Raw genomic sequence first — 21,166 nt, 5'->3', positions numbered from 1 at the left:
TTTTTTTTTCCTGCAACTGCAAGCATGGGAGGTGTTTGGATTTCTGACTGCAACATTGCTTTGGGCTTGTTTGGGGAAAAACTCTAATTTCGTTAACTTCTGGAGAGTTAGCTCAGTCCTTCTGCTGGCATAGGGTGTTTTAATCCAACCAGTATGTGTGTAGCATTGCATAGTGAAGCTCAAGGAGAGAACTTGTTCACAGTTGTAGTGCCCAGGACAGAGTGTGCCTCATAAATGGAGAATACTTCATGTTTAATCAGACTTCAGCAATACTCTGCGTGTCACAAAACTGTTTAGTCTATATCTGCCTTTTTTTTTTCCCAGGCAGCTGTAAAATACATTTATTTAATATTAAAAGGCCTGAGCTAATTTATTTTATTACCTTCATTACTGAACAATAAAGATGCACTGTCCAACCCAAACATAATTAAAGTTGGCAGGAGTTCAGTTTTGTTGCAGTAGTGTTATTGTTTGTGGGTTTACACGTCGCCTCCTTGATTGCTTTGCTTTCTGCCAGAGTTTATTTAACTCCCTCAGCCTGGTTTTGATAAGCCAGTCTGACTGGTTGGACCTTGCGTGAGTGCGAAGAAGGGAAGTTCTCTTGGCATTTAAGCCTGCTCCTGAGAGGGAGCAATTAGGACAAAGTGTAGCACTGGCATGCTAAATGCAAGTTCATCTCCTGCCTCTGCTGCCTCCCAGTAACCCCCTTTGTGTTAACCCGCTGGGCACTGAGTTGCATCTAGCTGATGGTAAATGCAGGTTTACTAAAGCTCGTGGTCTGGGGGAAGTGGTTGAGGGAAAGATGTAAATGGTTACAGAGAAGACGTTGGCAACAGTCATACTAAATTGGGTAGATACAGAGTATAGATCAACTGTTTCACCCTTCTAGTTTGGGGAGTTTGTGCAAAATTTAAGCAGGGAATTTGTGGTCCCACAGTTCAGAAGGAGCAAAAGTACAGTTTGGGAGCCCCCTGTTTCAGGTTAGCAGAGGATGCATCCCATCAAACTGTTTGGAGAGATCCTGACCTCAGGTCACTCATTCCAAGTCCTCCCTCAAGCTTGAAAAACAAGACCTGATGAAGTAGCAAAAATATGAATGGGAAAGAGGCAGAGCCGAGCCTTGCGTGACTCTGGAGGCTAAGAGGGTGTGTGAACACAGGGCAGGTGCGTGACTAGTGTGACGGGCTTAGGATTATTAGTGGCTTATGACTCCAAATGTTCAGCGGCTGCTATCAGGAGTCTGAAATGACTTTGATAATGTGCATGCTTGCATGTGTGCTGCATGTAATGAAAGACCATTAGCAGAGGTAGCTTAATCAGCGGTTAGCATGCAAGGTCAAGTGTTTGAATGTGTTTGGGCCCTCTGTATCTGCAAAGCACTAGCCAGTGAGTTCAGAAATGAAGGTCAGAAGGATTCAGCAGGATCTACGCCACAACGTTTTACTGTTACCTTGCAGGAATACCTCAGATTTGACTCTGAAAACCTCAAGATGTACGAAACCTGCAGTTTCCGCTGTAGCTTGACTTGGTGGTTTGTGACTGGGGCACCCTGGGGAAATATGGTAGTACAAATAATTCCTCACAATTAAAATACATGCTGCTTTTCTCATTTGAATATAGCACTTGCTTGTTACAACTGGTTCTTGTTGTTTTTTTGTCTGCAAAAGAGCCCGAGCCCACAAGTAACTGTTAGGTTTCCTCTCTGAGCAGATGCGTATGCTGTGGCTGCTCCCCTTTGAGGTCATATCGCTGCAGAGCATTTTCACTGGGCCATGTCATGTTCCCACGACTCTTTCCCATTAGCACAGGCGGTCCGAGCCCTGCTGTGCTGCTCGGCGCTAGGCTGCAATGAGCACCCGGGTGGCTGCTGTCACCCCAAGTTCAAAGGCGGAGCAGCTGATGGGAGTGTGAGGGTGAGTCAGGGCTGCTGGCCGTTGAACACCACAGAAGCAGAGCGTGCTGATGGAAGGATCGAGTTCCTGCTTTGGGCCTGATATTGGCGTTGTGCCTGAGCTGTAGCAGGCATTGGTCTGAGTCCTGGACCTTTTTGACCCTTCGTGCCTGACTCCCATGCATCTCATCTGCCTGTCCCAGAGTAGGAACTAACAGTAAATTCATAGAGCCCTTGCTCAGCTGGACTCTGCTGGGATTGCTTGTTTAGGTCAGAGCAGTGCTTATGAATGATGTGAACAGAAGGATCTGAGAGCTTTTCTTGCAGCTGGGTTCCAGCTATGTAGCCATCCCGTATGGGGAGGGAATTAAATTGTGCTGCTCCTTAGCTGGGAGACAGTTAAGGACATCCAGGCCTTGCAGGAGGATGTTTCAAGGGAAGAACAGTGTGTGGTTTTGATTCTACATAGGTGCAAATCCTCAAACAGAGCGAAGGGCCTTGGATATCAGAATTATTCTGGAGAAAAGTTAGAATAAAGAGGCTGATTTCTGTGGCTGAAGATACTCAGGGATATCTGCCTGGCAGCTGCAGCAGTTTTCTCACCTGCTGCTTACATTTTGCCCTTCTCTCTCCATATACCATAAGTAATTATTTTCAGTTTCCTTGTCCTCCACTCTTCAACACACCACCAAAAAATTGCTGTGGCTCCCCTTAGAGTGAGCTGCATTTTGGTGGCAAGGAACCCTCTGTATTTATTTCCAGGAGACTTTACAGATGTTACTGCAGGGTTTATTTCTGTGAAGTCAGTGCCAGCTTGGCCTGCTTAGAGAAGGAAAGTATAAAGAATCAGCCAGAACAGTTATTCAGGTCTGTGTTTCTCTTACCTGCTGATTCCAGGCAAGCTTGCTGCAGAAGTGAGTGGGAAGGATTGTATTGCTGCTTACTGCAGGTGCTGTTCTCAGCACTTAACAAAACCTCTGTTTGTTTTCCCTCGATCCACATGCTGGAGCATTTCGTGGCTCACAGACCAGGCTGTCAAAAATGTCTGAGAAGTATTTTTCTACAGACTTTATTCTTTTAGCCACATCATTCCCCTGCTGCTTCAGTGTATCGTGATTCAGCTTTTGTGTCTGAAGCCAGCCCTTCTGGCACAGCTCAGCTCAGGTGGTGGGGACACCTACCTATTAAGTGTGAGATGTCTTGTTTTGCTGTGATATGTGGATTAGGGGCTGGAATTTTGGGGCTGGTCACTACCGATGTAAGGAAGCATAATGCATCCAAGCTTTTTTGGTGGGAAATCTGGTTCACAGCTTCTCTTCTGACTTTCACAGTGATTAGGAACAGTTACATGTGTTTGGGCATGGGTGTGGATTAAAGCACTGCTGGCCTGGAGACCATTAAGAAAGAACTTAATATTCAGTCCATAAGTCAAAAAGGCCTTCTCAGTCCATGTGTTGCTAAAATTGCCAGTTGCCTGCTGAATGTTTGTGGAAGCATATTATTTCAAGCCCAGTAGTTCCGTTTAGCTGTCTCTGCTTCACTCAGAGTAAACTGACTCTGATGCGCTAGTTTGGATTAATTTGATGGTCTCAGAAGGAACCTGGATTACTGGGTTAAGCAGACCCTTGGTAACAGCTAATAAGCCTTTTCACTGTCATTATTTCAAAGTGCTGTTATATAAAACCTTAGCAGTCTGCAGCGTTCTGGAAAAGTCTCTCATTATACCCATTTCTCTCTTCCTCCTTCCCCTCTCTTTGAACCTTAGACTCCGGGCTGGTTGTTCCAAGTGTGTCTTACGAGCTTCACAAAAAGCTGCTGTCGGTTGCTGAGAAGCACGGGCTGACTCTGGAGCGGAGGCTGGAGATGACGGGAGTGTGCGCGAGTCAGATGGCCCTGAGCCTCCTTGGGGGACCCAACAGGTAAAGTTGTTCCCTTTCACTCTGTTGTGGCCTTGCCCCCTCTAAGCAGAGCTCAGCTTATCTTGTTCCGCTAAGTGGGGGTGAGGTAAAAGAGGCTGAGAGCTTACCTTTGAGGTCAATGTAATGTGGATGCCTGCTTGCTGCTTGCAGTAGTCCCTCAGTGGTCCTGCAGCTGGAAGCAGCTGTCACCTCTCTGCCTTCCTTGCCTCTGAAAGAAAAAACTCATCCCAATGTTCTGCAGACCTGTGTTGTAGCTTGTGTATTGGCCTGTTTCCAAATAATCATGAAAACAAGTGTGAGGCTCAGGCTTCTGAAGCGGGAGGAAGATTTACAGTAGGTTTCCATGTTCACACAGCTTTTTTCCCCCTCTCTAGTCTCTCTAGGAAAGGGCTGGCTGAACATACCATCTTGGATGAATGACTTACTAAGGGTTTCTTTTTGGCTCCTGTGTCCCAGAAGCAGAAGTGTCTCTTGAGTCAAAGACAAAACAGAGCTGAGATTTTTCTCTCCACTTACTGGGAATTTTTTCAGGGAACTGAGCTTTGCACAGGTGTAGCTCAAGGCAGATTAAACCATTGCAGAATATCTAGCGAGCTCGTCCTTTTTGCAAAAAAGTAAACCTTTCCTTTGTTGTTTTTACATGTTACAGTTTAATAATATCAATAAAACCAAAATTCAGTTCATGAAAACAAAGTGCTGCTTAGCTTTTCACAGTGATAAATTAGCTTTCAGGCATCCACACCTAAACTGAGAATATCCTGCTCTTTTGGAGGGCCCAGTTTGCTAGCAGGCTTGGAGTGCACTTACTGCTTTTCACATGAATATATGTGCTGACTTTTTTGAAGGGGTCTGCTCTGTGCCTGTACTTATTGTAGTTGATGTGGGCAGACAATTGCACGTGTATTTTTATGTTGTTGATAGTTGCTCCAAATTATTTGCTCTTGAAATGCAAGGTAAGGCTTAAGTCTCCATCTGTTTGTTCAGTAGTAATTTACCAGGACCTGAGCGCTTACTTGAGAGCAGTAAGTGATGACATACCAGGCAGCATTGACCCTATCAGCTGAAACTCCTACTGTAAGCCACCCTTGATGGCTTGCAGGCAATTTAAATAAATCAACTTTATTTTGCAGTTACTGAGGCTTGGGGAGTAGAAATTATTTTTCTTCTTTTTCTAACTGTGGCTCTGCTGACGGGGTAACTCACCCCATGTTTTTAAGGTTGTATAGTTAGCTTTCTTCTAAAATCAAAGAGGGCAAGAGGAAAAAAAGCCTCCTAAAAGTGAAACTGCATTGGATTCAGGCTTGCTACATGAACAGTGAAAATGCCCCCTGCTTTGAAAGTACAAGTTGGCTTCATGATGAGCCAGGATAGACTTGAGACCTTGTGCACTCTGCTGCGGGTGCAAGGAAGTCTTGAAGGGAACATGCAAGCAGAGCAGCTCTCTAGTGTCAGCGCTACAAAAGGATGTGGGTTCCTTCTTCAGAGGCAACGGAAGATTTGCAAAACACCTGTCGATTTGCATTTTACTGATTTTTCTCTTGCAGGAAGAAGGTAAGATGTTGTTGGGTTTACTAACAGTCCCCTTTTGTCTGCGTTTTAGGCTGAATCCAAAGAACGTGCATCAGCGGCCCACGGTAGCCCTGCTGTGCGGCCCCCACGTGAAGGGAGCCCAGGGGATCAGCTGCGGACGGCACCTCTCCAACCACGATGTCCACGTCATCCTTTTCCTACCCAACTTTGTCAAGATGCTGGAATCCATCACCAACGAGCTGAACCTTTTCAGCAAGACGCAAGGCCAGCAGGTGTCCAGCGTCAAAGGTAAGCGACTGAGGAGCAGATCTGCTCTCTGCCACCCTTGCAGAGACCTGTGCCTCTCAGCTTCCCAGTGCCTGCCCTGTCCGGTGGCACCATCTAGTGGCACCGCCATAGGCAGGTGGCTGGTCGGAGGCTGGCGGGACAGCAGAGACTCAAGAGGTTCAACAGTGGAGCAGTTGTGCTGGTACAGATGTTTCCTGTATGAACAAATATGGAAGAGCTGCTGTATGGATCTGATTCAGACCAGCCATCCTCTTAGGATAAAGGCCTTCCTTGTTCAGCATATTGAAACTGCAAGTAAATGAGCATCCAACTGCTGCTTCAAACCAAGCAGACAGCTTTGCTGAACTAGTCCCAGCAGCTGTCAAAATTCAGATCTTAGTACTTCCTAGAATAAACTGATGCTCCATCTTCTGTGACAGAGCTGGCTTCTGTTTGTCATTTCACCAGCGGTGTTTTCAAACTGGGTTCATTTAAACTTCTTGGGAGAAACAAACCTGGGAATTAGGGCACTGCACAATGTTTTGGCACAGAGGGCTGCGCTGGCTGAGCTACTTGCCTGTTATAGAAGAGGTGTCCTTGCACCAAGGACTTTGTGGTCCATCAGGTAAGAGGAATGCAGCAGATGTGGTACAGAGCAGGTGAGTGCAGTGAGATCAATGGAGGTCAGTGGGGCAGGCAGCAGTGCAGCACACAAGCTGCCTTTCCATAGCAGAGGTGGTTGATGTGTTGCAGGAAAAATAGGCCTTTTTTTCAGTTTGCGGAATATAAAGTGATCCTTTTACAATGGAGGGAGAGCACCACTGCTTGCCTGGGCTGGTGAGCTTGCTCAGTGGCAGCATCTGGGGCTGCTCAAGTGCTGACCACTTGATGAGATTTTGTATCTGAGAGTCTGAACGTTCTCTGGAGTGCTAAAGAGCTTTTAAATATTGGCGTTGGTGTCTTTTGCAGGACGGCAGCAACAACAGGTAAAGCCAGACTGTATGCAGTGAGACTGTGCATGCTGGAGGCAAAAAAGAAAAATTTGCTGGCAGTGCAAAGACGGAATGCACTGAGCCTTAGTTCATGGTTTCAGTTTGGTCCTCAGCGGTGTTTGTGTTTCTTTCAGATCTCCCAGATACCCCTGTTGACCTGGTGATCAACTGCCTGGATTGTCATGAAAATGCCTTTTTGAGAGATCAGCCTTGGTACAAAGCAGTTGTGGACTGGGCCAACCAGAACCGGGCACCCGTCCTCAGCATAGACCCTCCGATAAATGAAATGGAGCAGGGTATCGATGCCAAGTGGTCGCTGGCCTTGGGCCTGCCCCTGCCCCTGGGTGAGAGGGCAGGGCGTGTGTACCTCTGTGACATTGGCATTCCCCAGAAGGTCTTTCAAGAAGTGGGAATAAACTACCACTCGCCCTTCGGCTGCAAATTCGTCATCCCCCTGCACTCCACTTAGAGCCTGTCCAACCCCACGGCTCTGAAGGGAGAGAAGAGAGAAGGAGGAGGTCTGTCAAATAAGCTGTCCAGTGGATCCTGACTAGTAAACTCGTGACGCCTTAAGGATGTGAAGTTCTGGAGAGTTTTCCTTCCAGAAGAAACATTGCGTATTTAAAAAAAAAAAAAAAGAATAATCACAAAATGAAACAAAAAAAAAAGAAGGAATCGAATGTTCCTGCAAAGCTGTTTTCATTCTCTTGTGCCATTGTATGAAGGGAACACGCAGGAAGATGGTGTCTGTCCCTGGCAAAGGTGGCCTCTGTTGCCCAGGCCTGGCCAGGAGGCTGTTTAATGAGGGGGTGTACGTGGAGGGGGTACAAGTGATGGGTGGTTTGGAGATTGAAGATGTGTTTCTGTTCTTTTGGGCGAATAGACCCAGCAAGGGCGTCCTGGTAGGAACAGCACCCCTTGATTGTGTAGAAATACTTTCTGTTGCAGTCATACCGGGAGGGAGGATTTGGTTTCGTTCCATTGTTCTTTTTGACTCACCCCTCCCCTGTTTTATGTTCCTGAAGGCAGTTGTAGCTCGCTCTCCCTCCTGGACCCTCCAGCCCCTCAAGGAGAGCGTTCCCTCTTCAGAAAGCTTGTGTCAAGAGCCAGAAGCTCTCAGGTCGCACATGCTCTGGGAACACCGGTGTCCTCAGCTAGGCCTTACTTGCTTATATACTCTGTTGGCTTTTTGTTTGTTCAGTTGGTGGGTGAAGCCCAGGTCTATGGGATTAAGGCATGTTTTGGAAAAGAACTTTTGCAGGATAGTTGTGGGGTTTTGGGGTTGTTTTTTCTTTCTTCTTTCTGGCACGGTGGATGGCTGAATCAGGGAAAGCATAGCGAAGCAGGGCAGCGTGACTCTGACTTTGTTGCGTGGTGTGTGGTGCAGGTGATGTTTGGGTAAGTTCCCTCCAGTGTTTCCAGTATCCCTCAGTGTGGTTTGGGAAATAGGTCATGGATCTGTTCATTCTCTTTGGGCTCAAAGCCTGTGTATAGGGTGGGCTTGTGTTTGTGCACCCGTGTGCTGGGACAACTTGGGTCCTCAGCTCACACAGTCCTGTTTGCCTGCAGGAGATGGTGTGGTGAGAGCTGCTGCCCTCCTGGTGGGGTATGGCAGGAGGCTCTTGTCTGAATTACTGTAGGGGATCTGCCCCAGGTTGCTCTGCTGACTGCTCTTGTGCCGCACTCGCTTGCCATGCGCTGCTGGGAAGCGTTGGGTTATCTTTTCCTGCGTTGATTTTGTTGGCCCAATGTTTGTTGGCCCAGTGGAGCCTTGGTGCAGTGCCTAGAGCAGGGACAAGCTGAGAAACCATCAGCTAGCTGGCTTTGGGAATCCATCGCGCTGGCTCTGTGCGTGCTCTCTGAAGGCTTTGCACCTGGTAGCTGACCCAGGGAAGTGCTGTACCACTGACCCAGGAAGAGCGGTGCAGGACATGCCGTAAGGGGCAAGTTGTTCTTCAGAGGAGCCAGGCAGATGCGAGGCAGGGGCCCTATTTTTGCAAAGAGGCGCTCGGCTCCCTGCTTGCTCCCGGTGCCGTGAGCGCGGGCAGCGCTTGGAGCTATGCTGCTCTTCTGCTACCTTACCTGTCCCCAGAGCTCCTGCAGGTACCTAAACCTTGCACAGACCCTGTTCTGGCATCTGGGAGAGCTTCAGAGCTTCAAGCGGTTCCTTTTCTCCAGGGGAGCTGGATCCCTTCTGAGGCTGAAGTGCAGGGATGTGTGGAAATGGTCACCTACTGTTGTAGCTGCTCTGAGGCTGTGCTCTGCTAAGCAGGTAGAGTCCCACTTAGCAAACCTATTGACCCACTTGTGCTCCGAGTGGTGAGGATTTACAGATCAGGCACTTGCCTTTCCCTTTCATCTGCTTAGAACAAAGGCCAAGCATATCAGAGGAGGAGGGAAGAGACTTGCCTGGTTGAAAAGAAGCAATTGAGCAATTAATACTGCCTGGAAGTGTGGAGCGATGGGGTAAGACTCAGCCTGTATGACAGGAGGCTGGTGAGCGCTGGGCTTGCCCCCACAGCTGCCTGAGGTCTCTTTCCCTGCCAAACTGCCTGCACCTTGCCGTATCTACCTCAGCAGGATGAAGGGCTCTGCCCCTTTCTGTGTCTGGACCCCTGGTTCCCCTGAGCTGCTTTCCCTGCTGAGGGCTAGATGACTGAACCGCATCCACTGGCTTATGTTGAGTGGCCTTAGCACTCACACGGAGGGGCTCGGTGACTTGTGTCAGTGCTGTGATGGGGTGTAGCTGTGCCCTCGAGTGGTTCCTCTTCCATAGAAAGGGCAAAGCCGAAGCACCTATTCCTCAGGTGAGCTATGTTTCAGCTAGAACTGTAGTGGCATTTAACAAGCTTTGGCTCTGACTTGGCTGCACTGGGAAGGGATAGCAATGGGGTTGGTCATTTAAAATACAACTGTGAGGCTTCCCTCTGCCTTTTTTGTTTCTCAGCTCTTTCGGCTTCATCTAATCTTTAGCCAGGCAGAGGGAGCAGCAGCTGGCTTAAAAAGGTGGATGACTGGTCCCCTGGTTGTTGCTGTAGTACAGTGTTAGCTTTAGTCCCCTTATTTTCACTTTCCTTGCTCAAGACACTTGGTAAGAGAACTTGCTGTTTCAATTTCTGCTTTCCTTGAACCAGGCTGCAGGCTTTCCTTGCCCCTTCTGGGTTTGGCTATTAAACTGTAGATTGTACACACTGAGCGCTAGCAGTGTAGAAATACTCAAGGCTTCATCACAGGGTCCTTTTCTGCCTCTACACTGCTGTGCCACTGGCTGAAGTTACATGCCCAGAGGAAGGGCACTGAACCAGGTAAAGATGTTTTTTTGCAGGGATGGCAGCTAGGATCAGGTCTGCTCCAGAAAGCATTTAAGGTCCTGTGCATTGCCAGCTGTGCAGCAACAGGGTTCCCCAGGTTTAAGCAAAAAAAAAAAAAAGTGAGCGGTCTTGCACAACCCTCATGTAAGGAAAGGGATTCCCAATCCCTACTGTGCAGTGTTTAGGGCGCAGCAGGCAGCTTTGGGCTGTGTTTGGCATGGTTAAATGTGACATTGTGCTCACCTTCTGGAGAAGAGAGTAGATTTGGGTATTTGGCTGTACTTTCCCTCAGATACAAAGGCTTACTTGAGGAAGTACCGGCCTCACTCATGTGAAAGGCATCTTCTGTGCAGATGTGAGCTCTTCTGGAGCACTCAGAGACCCAGAAAGGGGTCTGGGTCCCTTCTTCTTCCCCTTCCCCACATTGTCAGAGTTAATTCAAAGAATGGAACACTTTTTTTAGCTGTGTTTGAGATGATAGTTTCTACCCACAACCTTAACCACCATCACAGGAACTGCCTGCAAGTGCTGCTCTGGTCACTAACATGTGAAGAAGCACTATGTCACTGCTTGATATTCCATTTGTGACCTAATGTTTGTAACGACTAATTCCTGCCACTACTGGGGGAATGCCCTGAAATAAAGTGCAACTATTCATGTGTGCTATTTGTGTGCAGCTATTTATTTGTCCACTATCATTGTGGCCTGATGCCACAGCTGGAGCAAGCCTTCCTACTGCTCTGCACTGTTCAGAGGAGCAAGGGCAGGGAGAGTTCGGTCCACTCACCCTCACTTTTTGCCCTCCAGTGAAGCAAAGCTTCCTGCTGCTTAGTTTCCAGTTAATTTTTCAACATCTCCAGCTTCCTTTGCAGAAAAGGCAAAGCTCAGAGCAAGAGAACCCTACACCTGCCTACAAGGGAAGTATCAAACAATAAGAAACACTTTATTTTAACTTTACAACATATAAATAGACAAATCTGTGCTTTCCAATGTAGCTGTTCTTCCCTTCCCCTACCCAGGGTCCTTGTCACAGTGCCCCAGCCCCTCTGAACTCTGGGAGAAGAGAGCAAGGGGAGCTGAACTGCAGAGGCTAGACCGATCCCGTATGTACAAATCCAGCAGGCATCACACCCTTCCCAGCTGTCATCTGCTCAGGTCCCGGCTGGCACCTCGACCGCACAGCATCCTTTCCTCTGCAGAGAGGCCAGTGAAGAAGGGATGCAGGAGGGCTTCTGAGAACGTGATCCTCCGGGAAGGGTCGAATTCTAACATCCTCCTCATCAAGTCAAAGAGCTGTGCGTGCTCCAGCGAGTCGTGCAGCATGTACGTCTGAAAGAGAAGGGCAGGGGGAGACAGGGAGAGAGAGGTGTAGCACTCTGGTACAACAGGGACTGAACCCTAAGCCCTAGTTTTGTGATATACAGCGAGACAACATCTGTCTCCTCTCTCCAGGCTTCCCATCCTGAAGTACAGCATCCCTCCGATTCCCTACTACCCGTCCTGCTTCAGCCACACCAATAAACTCCAGTTGCTGCAGATGCGAGTCAGGGGCTCTGTAAAAGCCAGTTACTAAGGGAAATTCCCATCCCTAAGCCCTGCACCGCTGATCCGGGGAAGGGAACAGCAGTTCAGCCTCGCAACACAGCCAGCCCTCTGCCAGCCACAAAGCTGCACCTACCCGCAGGGGCTTGCAGTTCTCTTGGACGTATCTCCCATCAGACGTGTTCTCATCCCATACCAGGTTCCCGTTGTGGAAATATTTTTGCTTCCTGGAAAAGAAAGGTGGCATTCAGGAAGGCCACTCATGGGACATACTTCCAGCACATCATCTCCCATGGTTACACCCAGTGTGAGGACAGAGAATTGGTATCCTGAGTAATTGGCCACAAACTGTTGACTGGACTGTCTGGGTTCAGGAAGATGTTCTTACCGAGTTTTGTGGATCATGTGAGATGGAATTGGCCCGAGGATTTTTTCCATCATGACAAGATGCTCACGATTCTCATGGGTCTGCAAAGGAAAAGAGCAATGGTGCATTCATTCAGAACTTGGAGATCTGATGACAAAAGGTCTGTCCCCCTTCTGTACAGGGGAAGAAGAGACAAGCCTCCATCAGGAATGATGCAGGCTCTGTGCACCTCTGCTTCCTCTCTTGATTTTTTTCTGTTCTTCACCAGCACAGTGAAGAAAGCAGAAGTGATCTGAACCTTGTCCTTCCAGCAAGGGATGAGTCCTCAAACTGTGAGTTTTCCTGGGCTCATTTTCAAACTCAGATTCTGATTTTTAGTGCCTGATCTGCATTTCCCCTCCCTTCACCTAAGTTTGAGCCCTTTTAGACATTAAGGGTTCTTAGGGTACAATGCCTCTTGCAAGAATTGTACCTGGAAGAGCGTGAAGCCACGGTAATACTCAAACAGAATGCAGCCGGTACTCCAGACATCACATGGCTGTGCCCAGCCCAGCTCTGCAAAGAGAATCAAGTTAACTCTGTGCTCTCAACAAGTCACACTAGATTTCTACTAGTTCCTGGTTGAAACTGCAGAGATTAATGAAGACAGACCTACAAGTTATCTGTGCACCTTCCGGTGCTGCACACTGGCAAGAGGACTGTCAGGTCTCCCCCAGATGCTTCTGTTTCAGCTTATGCTGACTCCACATTCCCCTGGAACCAATTTGAGCGCTCTCAGAGTCTCACAGGCCTTCCTCAGCTTTCTGCACTCCATGTCAAGGGCCTGCACTTGAATACCTTCCATACAGTCAGGACCTCAGAACCACTGAGGTGGTGTCGCAGCAATGCATGGAACAGGTTGTCCCCAAGAACTGGAGTGCTCTCAAGCTGGTTTTCCTCTAGACAGCATCATCCTGCAGCATCCCTGGGGCAACTGCTCTCCTCCACCCATCTGAGACTCCCAAAACCCCAGCAGTACTCACCCAGAATCACTTCTGGTGGACGGTAGTGCCGGGTAGCCACGATAGTGGTGTGGTGCTCGTGATCGAAGGTGGCGCTTCCAAAGTCTGCCACACGAATGCTTGTGTTCCGAATGGATTTCTCCTCACAGCTCTGTAAGCAAACAAAGAAGTCCTCATAATAGCTGGTTCAGGATTACACCAGGCTTTGAGAGGAGCCCTCTGACCCCAGAAGTGCCATGCCTGTGCTACTAATCAGACAGGATTATACCAGTGAAGCTCTGAGCTCTTTACATCTCAGATCAGTGTTAAGGAAGGCCACTCAACACTTCACTTGATGGACTGGAGCTATTGAAGCAGTCTTAGGGCTTTTAGAAGACATGGGAGAAAGAGGAGGCCCAACTTCCAGTTTGTTCCCACTAAATGGACTTGTAAGGCCCTGTGAGGCGTGTATGGAACAGGGAAGATCCAATTTCTGCAGGGAGGGAAAGGCAGGCTGTTCCTGATCTATTCACTTCTCTTTTGGACATAACCCACCTTTTTCTCATTGTACAGAGTGTCAAAATCCGAGTTGACAAACAAGATGTTTTCTGGCTTGAGGTCAGTGTGAGTCAGCTGGTTGTCATGTAAAACTGCACAAGTCGCAAAGACGAGAGAGGGAAAAAAAAAAAAATTATAAGAACCACACACTGAAGCACCCATACAACTCTGCCCATCAAAGCGCCACTTTCAGCCAAGCCAACTCCTTCTCAGCTCCCTCCCAACCCATTCTGGTGAGACATTGTTGCCGAGGAAGGCTGGTCCTGGGTGACTTACATCTCAAGGCATGGCAGAGCTGGTAGGCCATGTGCCGGATCTGAGGGAGAGGGTATGGCTGGAAGTTATTCTCCTTCAGGAACTCGAAAGTGTTCTTGCCCAGAAGCTCAAAGGCAATGCACATGTGGCCATGGAAGTTGAACCAGTCTGACATCAGGACACACAAGCTGTGCAGAGAGAAAGACATGAGGATTAACCATCATTCAGGGACTCAACAGAACAGTCATTCTCCCTGTTTCTGGTGACTTCAGAAGTGGTTGGTGAGCAAAAGCTCCAAGCCAGCTGACTCAGAAGCACAGCAATGCCTCTGTGTACACCAGACAGACACCCCGCTCCCCACTTTGCTCAACCACCTTTAGAGATCTCCAGTGCAAGTGGGACAAGGCAGCAGGTGGTTGTTGGAAAAGTTCTAGTTAGTTTTTCCTCACTATCACCTGGCATGTCAGTTAAGAGTTTAAGTAAACAAGTGTTCAGTAGAACTAGAGACAGACTCTCTTCTTCCAAAACACAGAGGAATGAGACAGGTTTTCCCCCATGCAGGAGGCAAGTAGCAGGTATTCCAGTCCTCAGCCTTGTGTTTCTTTGGATATCGCCCAAGCAGACCGCTTGTCTGGAAGGAACGTGGTACTGACTACCCAGGAGTCTTGCAGGAACTTACAATTTGTTCTCCTTGTCCTTCTCTTTGATTTTTTTCAGGACATTAATTTCCAGCCTGGCTGCTTCTCGGTACTTTCCAACATTTTTTATGATTTTCAGTGCCACCTGAGATTTGCCTCTGTAAGGGAAGAGACAAAAGGATGGAGTCAGAGAAAAACCCTACGTACGCATTTCCTCAGTCCACAGAGAGAGGGCACATCCCAGTTACTCCAGTCCCGTTTTCCTGTGTTAAAAGGCTTAGTCGTTTCTGGGTCCCAACAAAGCTCTCTCAAGGTCTGCCAAAGATTTATGCTGCTTGACCAGTAGGTAATTTGAAGCGAAAGACTATTGCTGGGTAACACTCCAAAGAGAGCTGCAGACAGCTCTGTGAGCACACCATTCCCTGACACAGCAGTCCGCAAGGTCACTGCAAGTCCAGCAGCCACCTCCCCTCTCCAACTGTGCCAGAGAGATTTCGGAGGAGGCACGAGATCCCAGCAGCTCGGAGCCAGACAAAAGGTCAGGAAGAGACAGGGGTCAAGTGTAATCACAGCAGAGGTTAAAAAAAAAAAAAAAATAAATAAAATAGAAGTACCCCAGCAGATTAAGATGCCACTTTCCCCACGTGCCTGGCCAATCCCTCAGTCAGAGTTCACTGCAGTAGAACAGCCTGTGCCAAAGCCCTCAGCCACTGAACAAACTCCCCTGCTTCCCTTAACAGCACAGCCTGCAAACTCAGGGGGCTGAGGTATGAACCAGGTCCCTTTCCACTTGCTATAAGAAATAGCTTCTACCATAGCAACAAGTGGAAGGTGACAACAGTTTGGTCCAGTGGAGTCCCAGGCCCAGACAAAACTGGTGGTGGTTAATCCTGCCAGGCTTGTGATTATCTGGGCTTGGTGCACAAGGGACAGACGAGTTATCTGGAAGGGAAAGACGCCCACCTGGCATGGTCCACACACTCCACCACTTTGCCAAAAGTGCCTTCACCAAGGCTGCCGACAATTTCATCTAGGAGAGAAAACAGGAGCGGATGTCAAGTTCAGAGGCTTGGCAAGAGCTGAGGTCCTGCAATTTCACAGCAATAAAATGTCAAAGCAAAAAAATGTCTCTCACTGCTACACTCTTTTTAAAACTCAAGTGTCTATTGTCTGCCTCAAGCAATTTACTGGTCAGTCCATTTATAAGCAATAAAACACTAGAGACCCCTCCAGTACAATACGAGAGATCTCGTCTAACATGGGGATAGAAAGTAGAGAGGTAAAGTTTTACGAAAGGTGGCTGTACATCGCTCTTGAAGCCAATCGCCGATCCTGCACACCAGGTGGCCTTCCTTGTCATCTTCCACGCTCCTGCTGCGCTTACTGCTCTGTTGGCTTCTCTGTACACACCGCCCCCCGAAACGGCATACGACCAAGCACGCACAGCGGGCAGTTCCGAGTGGCAGGATTGTGTTGTCATTCAAAGGTGGAGATGACGGTGCGTCGGTGGTTGGATTTTCCAGATCCCAGCATTTCATAAGGCACACAGCATATATAACGATAGGGATATTGCAAGGGACACGTCAAGACACAAACTAACTTCAAAACAGAAAAGTAATCAACAGCTACAGGTATGTAAAGAAAACTCTCTCATTAGCTACAGCCTCTGGTGCCGCCACCTCTGAGGCAAGAAAATGCCCCCCTCTTCTCTGAAGGGAAGCAGCAGCTGGGAAGTTCCAGTGTTAAGGTGGCTTTGGCTTGGCACCACCATTCCCCACAGGGGAGCAGCTTCCTCCGCAGCACTGGCGGATGCTGACAGAGGCACAAGAAGAAGGAGGGCTTTGCCAGAAGAACGTCATTTTCTCCGCTGGCAAACGTGACGAGGGGTATACAAGCTGTCGGTTTGGACAAGCTGTCCAGTAGAAGCCAGAGTAGCAGTTCTCCCTCTGTGTAGCCTGCTCTTTTGTACCTGGGTTAATAGATCACCAGCTACCCAGAGCCGTGTCCTGCCCTGGCTACAAACCAGCCCTTCCCTCCTTGACAGAACCAACTACCACACTGATCCTAAATCCATAAGCCCAACTGGCTGCAAACAGACCCGGTGTTCCACATCGGCCTCAGGATGCAATTTTGAGCCTGGGAGAACTTTAGGAACAGGACAGTTAAATTAATCCTGAGGGAACTTTTCACTCCGCTTCAGGCATCCACTGAAGGTATGAGGTCACATTTCACCCCTGCTACTGCTAGCTTCTACTGGAAAACCAGCCGAACGTTCCTGAAAGGACCCAGTGTCCACAAAGCAAGCTGCCCTAATTCCTGATCTTTTTCTGTTCAGCCTTAAAAATAGTTACAATCTCTACAGCCAAAGAAATTAATACGAAGCTCTACATTTCCGTGCCCGAGCTTCTATCAGGCTTCTCTTCTATGTCCCTCGCCCCACAGCTAGTCCAAAATAATCAGCTATAATCAAACCCCCAAAGGTCAGCTGAAACGGAGGAGAAGGTAGAGAGGACATTTGAGACAGCCGTGAGACTTCAAAGGATTTAGATCACACCAGCCCAAACCTGCACACCATTACCATCGCACGCATACACGCAAACGACACTGGATCATTTTCATCATTAACCCTGGCTCTTTCTAAAACTAAAATTAAAAAGTCAACTGGAAAGAAATAAAAGGAGGAAAGCAACAGACCGTCAGAAGTTCCCAGCCATGCAGATATCCACTATAACTGCAGGGATCAGGACTCGGTCATTTAGTTGCAAAAACATTTAAAAGCAACAATCGTGTGAAAGAAGGAAACATTCCTTACAGGAGAGCAGCTGTGAAGCAGAGACATTTGGTCCGATACCTCACAACACTTCCAGGGTATTCCTGGTCCTGGGACCAGCCTCCCCACCCACTGCCAAATATTCCCTGTTAATCTTTGAAAGGAATACTGCATTTCAGGGTGGAAAACAGGGAAGCTTTCAGAGAAGCCGAAATCCAAGGACACTTGCGGGGAAATAGGCAAAGAGGACACATGCATATCCTCAGAAGGTGGAAGCCTTTCTCTGAGTACAGTGGGACAGGGGTTAATAACCACAGGGCTAACAACTCAGGAGAACCAGGCTGATTGATCCCATCTGGTACAGGATCCTGGCACAAAGTCAAATCAACATGCCTTCACAGGAGCGCTCCGTACCACCGCTGCATACCAAAACCCCCCAGAGAAGCAGCAGCAGTATGCAGAAGCGAAGCCCCGGCCATGTATAAACCTGACTGATCCCCAGCAGCTGGACTGGCCTGCGGCCAAGGCTCGCCCTTGTTAGCCTATCACATGTGTGCCATTTGAAGCTTTCCCTGATCCCCTCCCCGGCCGTAAAGAATACAGCTTAGTTTCCTCACGTATTAAGGCTACAGGGGCTGGACTAGTAAAAACCAATAGCTACAAATGCTTCCCGCTTGACAAGACACAGATTTTGGACTATACGTTCCACGTAATGAAAACAAACACAAAAAAAGGGGATTAGAGGTACTCACCCAGAGTGTTCAGAGCTGAAAGGAGGCAAGAACAGTTAAAACCCTGAACAATCCTGAGCTCGTTCTGGATGCTACTCACCGAGGAGGCACTGCTACAAGACCTGGTCCTGCGTTTCCGGCAGTGATGCTGATGCTTCCTCAGACGGTGCTGCTCTCTGCCTCTGGATCGCCGCCAGTTTCGTGAGCGGGTCGAGTAATAGTCCTCTCCAAAAGATGGGCTTCGGTCTTCAAATCTGTAGGCATCGCTGTCCCGCCTGTATCTCCTGTGATAAGGCATCCTGTCATGGCTGTAGCACAAATAAAAATGCATTTATAAGCCTGGAAAAGCACGGAAGGCAAGAGTCCCGCTGAAACTAAGCGCCCTTGCTCCCACTCCCTAGTGGCAGAGAAACAACAGCAAGCGTCCTAGCTTCAAACCACTCCTCCACTGTGGCTCAAATGCTGCCCACTTCTCAGATTAAGAAAAAGGAGGAAGTTTGCAAGAGAAAATGGTGTGGCACTCCCACATTTCAAGGAGCCACGGGGGGAAACCACCCACTTAGAGCTAAATCTGAGCTGCCTACCTCATCTAAGCCACCTCTACCACCCTATGCACGTGTTTTTCTAAGGTCGTTTCTCCTCCCCCAGGAAGGCCTCTCATTAGTTCTCAAACAAATGAGAACTGAAACCAGCAGCGGTGCTCTTGTCATCACCCCAGGAGGGGGACTGGAGTCCCCTAAACACCAAGCCTTCACTGTACACATGCACACCAGCTCAACAGATCATTAGTAAGAGCCAGAAGGAAAATTTGGTCTCCACAGCACAGTCAAGCTCCTGCGTCTCTAGCAACAACCGAGGGCTGCGAGTATGTAAGGGAAACTTTAAGCCAAGTTCATCTCTGCACGGGGAAGGGCCAGAAGACCTCACATGAAGCTCCACTGTGTGAGTATCTACAAGCTGGTTTCGTGCATGCAGTTTTAGGTACCGTGTGTGTACATTAACCAAGAGAGCAGCTCTCCCTGCCCCACCCTCAATTAGCGAGCATCGAGCATCTACAAGCTGCAAGTGTCTCGAGATAAAGCTGCAATTCTGCAGCTCCTGCCTTTTGCTCTGCAGGTCCCACATGCTTCCTTGGCAGCACTGTTATGGCACCTCTCAAACTGGACAGCAAAAATGGTTATTGCTTAGCAGCGGCCCACTTCTGTCCCCAAAAGCATGACTGTCTTCTCCACCACAGCCGTTACAGTTGGCCTAATAAAACAGCTTCCACTCCAAGTCTTGCTTCACACATCACTGAGTGAGAAGCTGCATTTTAGACAGAAGATGTTGCAACTCAGAAATAAGAACAGCGTGTTGGCTTTCCAATGATGAACAGAGCATTCTGGGCACACGCCAGGCCAGGTCGATGCTGTCATCTAGCTGACAGCAAAAGCAACGGCTTCTCCAACCAAGACCTCACTGCAGCTGCTTCAGTCCGGAAACAGGAACTTTTGTTGCTTGTGCCTCTCTGCTTTGGCAACAATTAGCTCTCTCACTGACAGCTTAACAGGACGCAGGTATGCATGTGGTGGGTTCATCTCACCTTGGCTCAAGAATAAAATTTCAAACTGCCTGCCCAACACAGCAGCGGCTCTAGGTCACCGCTGAACTATCCAAAACACCAAAAACCCCCACACCTCCATTGCAACACTGAATACTCAACTCCAAACACACTTCTGTGAAAAACTCCAGTGTGTACTTTTAAGATACAGAGAATTCAGAAATAACAACCTAAAATACGGAGGAGACCAGCGAACCTGTGAGAGGCTCAGAGTCTGAGACTAAAGGGGCAAGAAGGTTTTCACCTAGCAAAAGCCTGTTTTCATCCAAATCTGTCCCACGTAACCCATCAGATGAAAAAATGGAGAAGCCCATTGTGTGTGTCAGCTGTATTTCACAATCTGCTTCCTTCACGTAAACAAAAAGCCAGGCTGAGAAGAGAAATTAATCTGTGGAACATTTCAGGAATTTAAAGATGAACTCAGCTCCCTTCTGGCTGCACCTGCCCTGTTCAACCAGTGGAACCGCACCAGGTCCGGTACCACTGAGCAGCGAGGACCGCCAGCCTATTTCAGTCGCACACCCCGACGCGTCAGCACCCGGCTCCCCATCAGTGCTCCCGCCTCTGTTCCAGAACCCTCACCACAGCTCCCGTTATCAGAGGCCTTATCCACCCCGCTTCCAGTGTCTAATTGTCCCTGTGGAAATGCTGAACAAAGAGGGGATCAAGGGTAAAATCCAGAGCCGAAGCAGGAAAGATCAGTTAGCAATGCTCAGAGCCTTTCTGACAGCGTAGGTGATGGAAAAGTGTCGTTACTTTAAATCTGATTTGTAATACTTTCAGAAGGAAGTGGGTTATCGGGAGAGAAAGACTTTAATGCCTCCACAGTATTAGACCTGGGAAACATGATTCCAGGGCAGGCTGTTCTCCCTCATCAATATTAAAGACATCGCTTTGGGAAGAACTTTTGGCTAGATGCAGAGACAGAAATGTATAAAGGAGGGCACACACAATTAAGCCCTTTACTTCCATCCCTGGGATTTACAGGTTTAAAGCTGATCCACAGTCAGGAAATGAAAGCTGCCACCACTCAGCGCTGGCTCTGAAACACGATCAGAATGGAGGACTAGGGTTTAGTAGATAACCGTCCCCGCTCGCTCCCCCGCCTGCCAGAGCGGCTGCTGGCAGGCAGGCCTCCCTCCCTCTGCCCAAACCCGCTCCTACCTTCTCGATCGCGATCTCCTGGCGAGATCCCTCCGTGGGGGGTATCGCAGTCTCCCCTCGTAGTCTCTGCTACGAGACCTCTTCCTCTTCCACCTGTGACCCAGGTAGCTCTCCTGCTCTGGCGAGCGGTATCTCTTACAGTGATGCATCTGAGGAGACGAGAGGTTTCCGACTCTTCGCACCTTCACCCCTCCGCGCTTGACCCGCTTCCCGAAGGGGGCAAGGGGCCTCCCTGCCCCACCAGACACCCCCCCCAGCCCGAAGGGCTGCGGACAGGGACCACCCCAAAGGGCACCAGGAAGCGCGGCAACGGCCGCCCTGAGGACAAGAGCTCAGCAGCCTGAAAGACTTTAAGCTGGAGGCCTCCCCTCGGGAAGCGGTGGGGCTGTAAGGACGTTACCGGATTATTTCCCCCCGGCCCCCCTACAACAACCCGACTACAAACCGGTTCCACCGCCCCTGGCCCGCTGCCGCGTAACCGGCGGTAGCCGTTTGGCGGGGGAGGCAGCGTGAGGGAGGGTCCCGAAGGAAGGGAACCGGAGAGCTCAGGGCCCACGCACCGCCTCGCGGGGGCTGCCCGCACCGGGACACGGGGCCCCTCCGGGGCTACACGTAGCGCCAGCGGCCGGGCGCGGGCCCAGGCCCAGGCCC

General features: G+C 49.2%; 2 protein-coding genes across 6 annotated transcripts in view; one reads left to right on the top strand and one right to left on the bottom strand.

The window, feature by feature from the left end:
- The window catches only part of EDC3 (enhancer of mRNA decapping 3), a 26,797-nt gene extending 16,774 nt beyond the window's left edge, over positions 1-10,023 (top strand). For both annotated transcript variants that reach the window (XM_010571613.1, XM_010571612.1), the window contains 3 exons: positions 3,657-3,810; positions 5,411-5,628; positions 6,734-10,023. In XM_010571613.1, coding sequence (XP_010569915.1) covers positions 3,657-3,810; positions 5,411-5,628; positions 6,734-7,068 — 707 coding nt within the window. In that variant the 3' untranslated portion in view covers positions 7,069-10,023. The remainder of the gene's footprint in view (positions 1-3,656; positions 3,811-5,410; positions 5,629-6,733) is intronic.
- Positions 10,024-10,801: 778 nt separating this feature from the next.
- On the bottom strand, positions 10,802-20,664 carry CLK3 (CDC-like kinase 3). 4 transcript variants are annotated; one of them, XM_010571610.1, is made up of 13 exons: positions 20,516-20,659; positions 20,337-20,393; positions 17,852-18,059; positions 15,557-15,650; positions 15,214-15,280; positions 14,292-14,408; positions 13,634-13,800; positions 13,355-13,449; positions 12,842-12,971; positions 12,292-12,374; positions 11,841-11,920; positions 11,589-11,679; positions 10,802-11,239 (listed from the first exon to the last, which is right to left on the bottom strand). In XM_010571610.1, exons 3-13 carry the CDS (start codon positions 18,047-18,049, stop codon positions 11,054-11,056), a joined length of 1,308 nt encoding a protein of 435 aa, XP_010569912.1. In that variant the 5' UTR covers positions 18,050-18,059; positions 20,337-20,393; positions 20,516-20,659; the 3' UTR covers positions 10,802-11,053. The 4 variants fall into 4 exon arrangements, with proteins under 4 accessions (XP_010569912.1, XP_010569910.1, XP_010569911.1 ...); XM_010571608.1 differs by lacking the exon at positions 20,337-20,393 and having other exon boundaries at positions 20,516-20,664; XM_010571609.1 differs by lacking the exons at positions 20,337-20,393; positions 20,516-20,659 and adding an exon at positions 18,336-20,316.
- Positions 20,665-21,166: the final 502 nt, after the last annotated feature.

The sequence above is a fragment of the Haliaeetus leucocephalus genome, unplaced genomic scaffold (genome assembly GCF_000737465.1).
Source record: "Haliaeetus leucocephalus isolate CR32 unplaced genomic scaffold, Haliaeetus_leucocephalus-4.0 Scaffold339, whole genome shotgun sequence".
Lineage (NCBI taxonomy): Eukaryota > Metazoa > Chordata > Aves > Accipitriformes > Accipitridae > Haliaeetus > Haliaeetus leucocephalus.
Note: the sequence above shows the minus strand (reverse complement) of the source record. Positions and strands in the feature narration are given on the sequence as shown.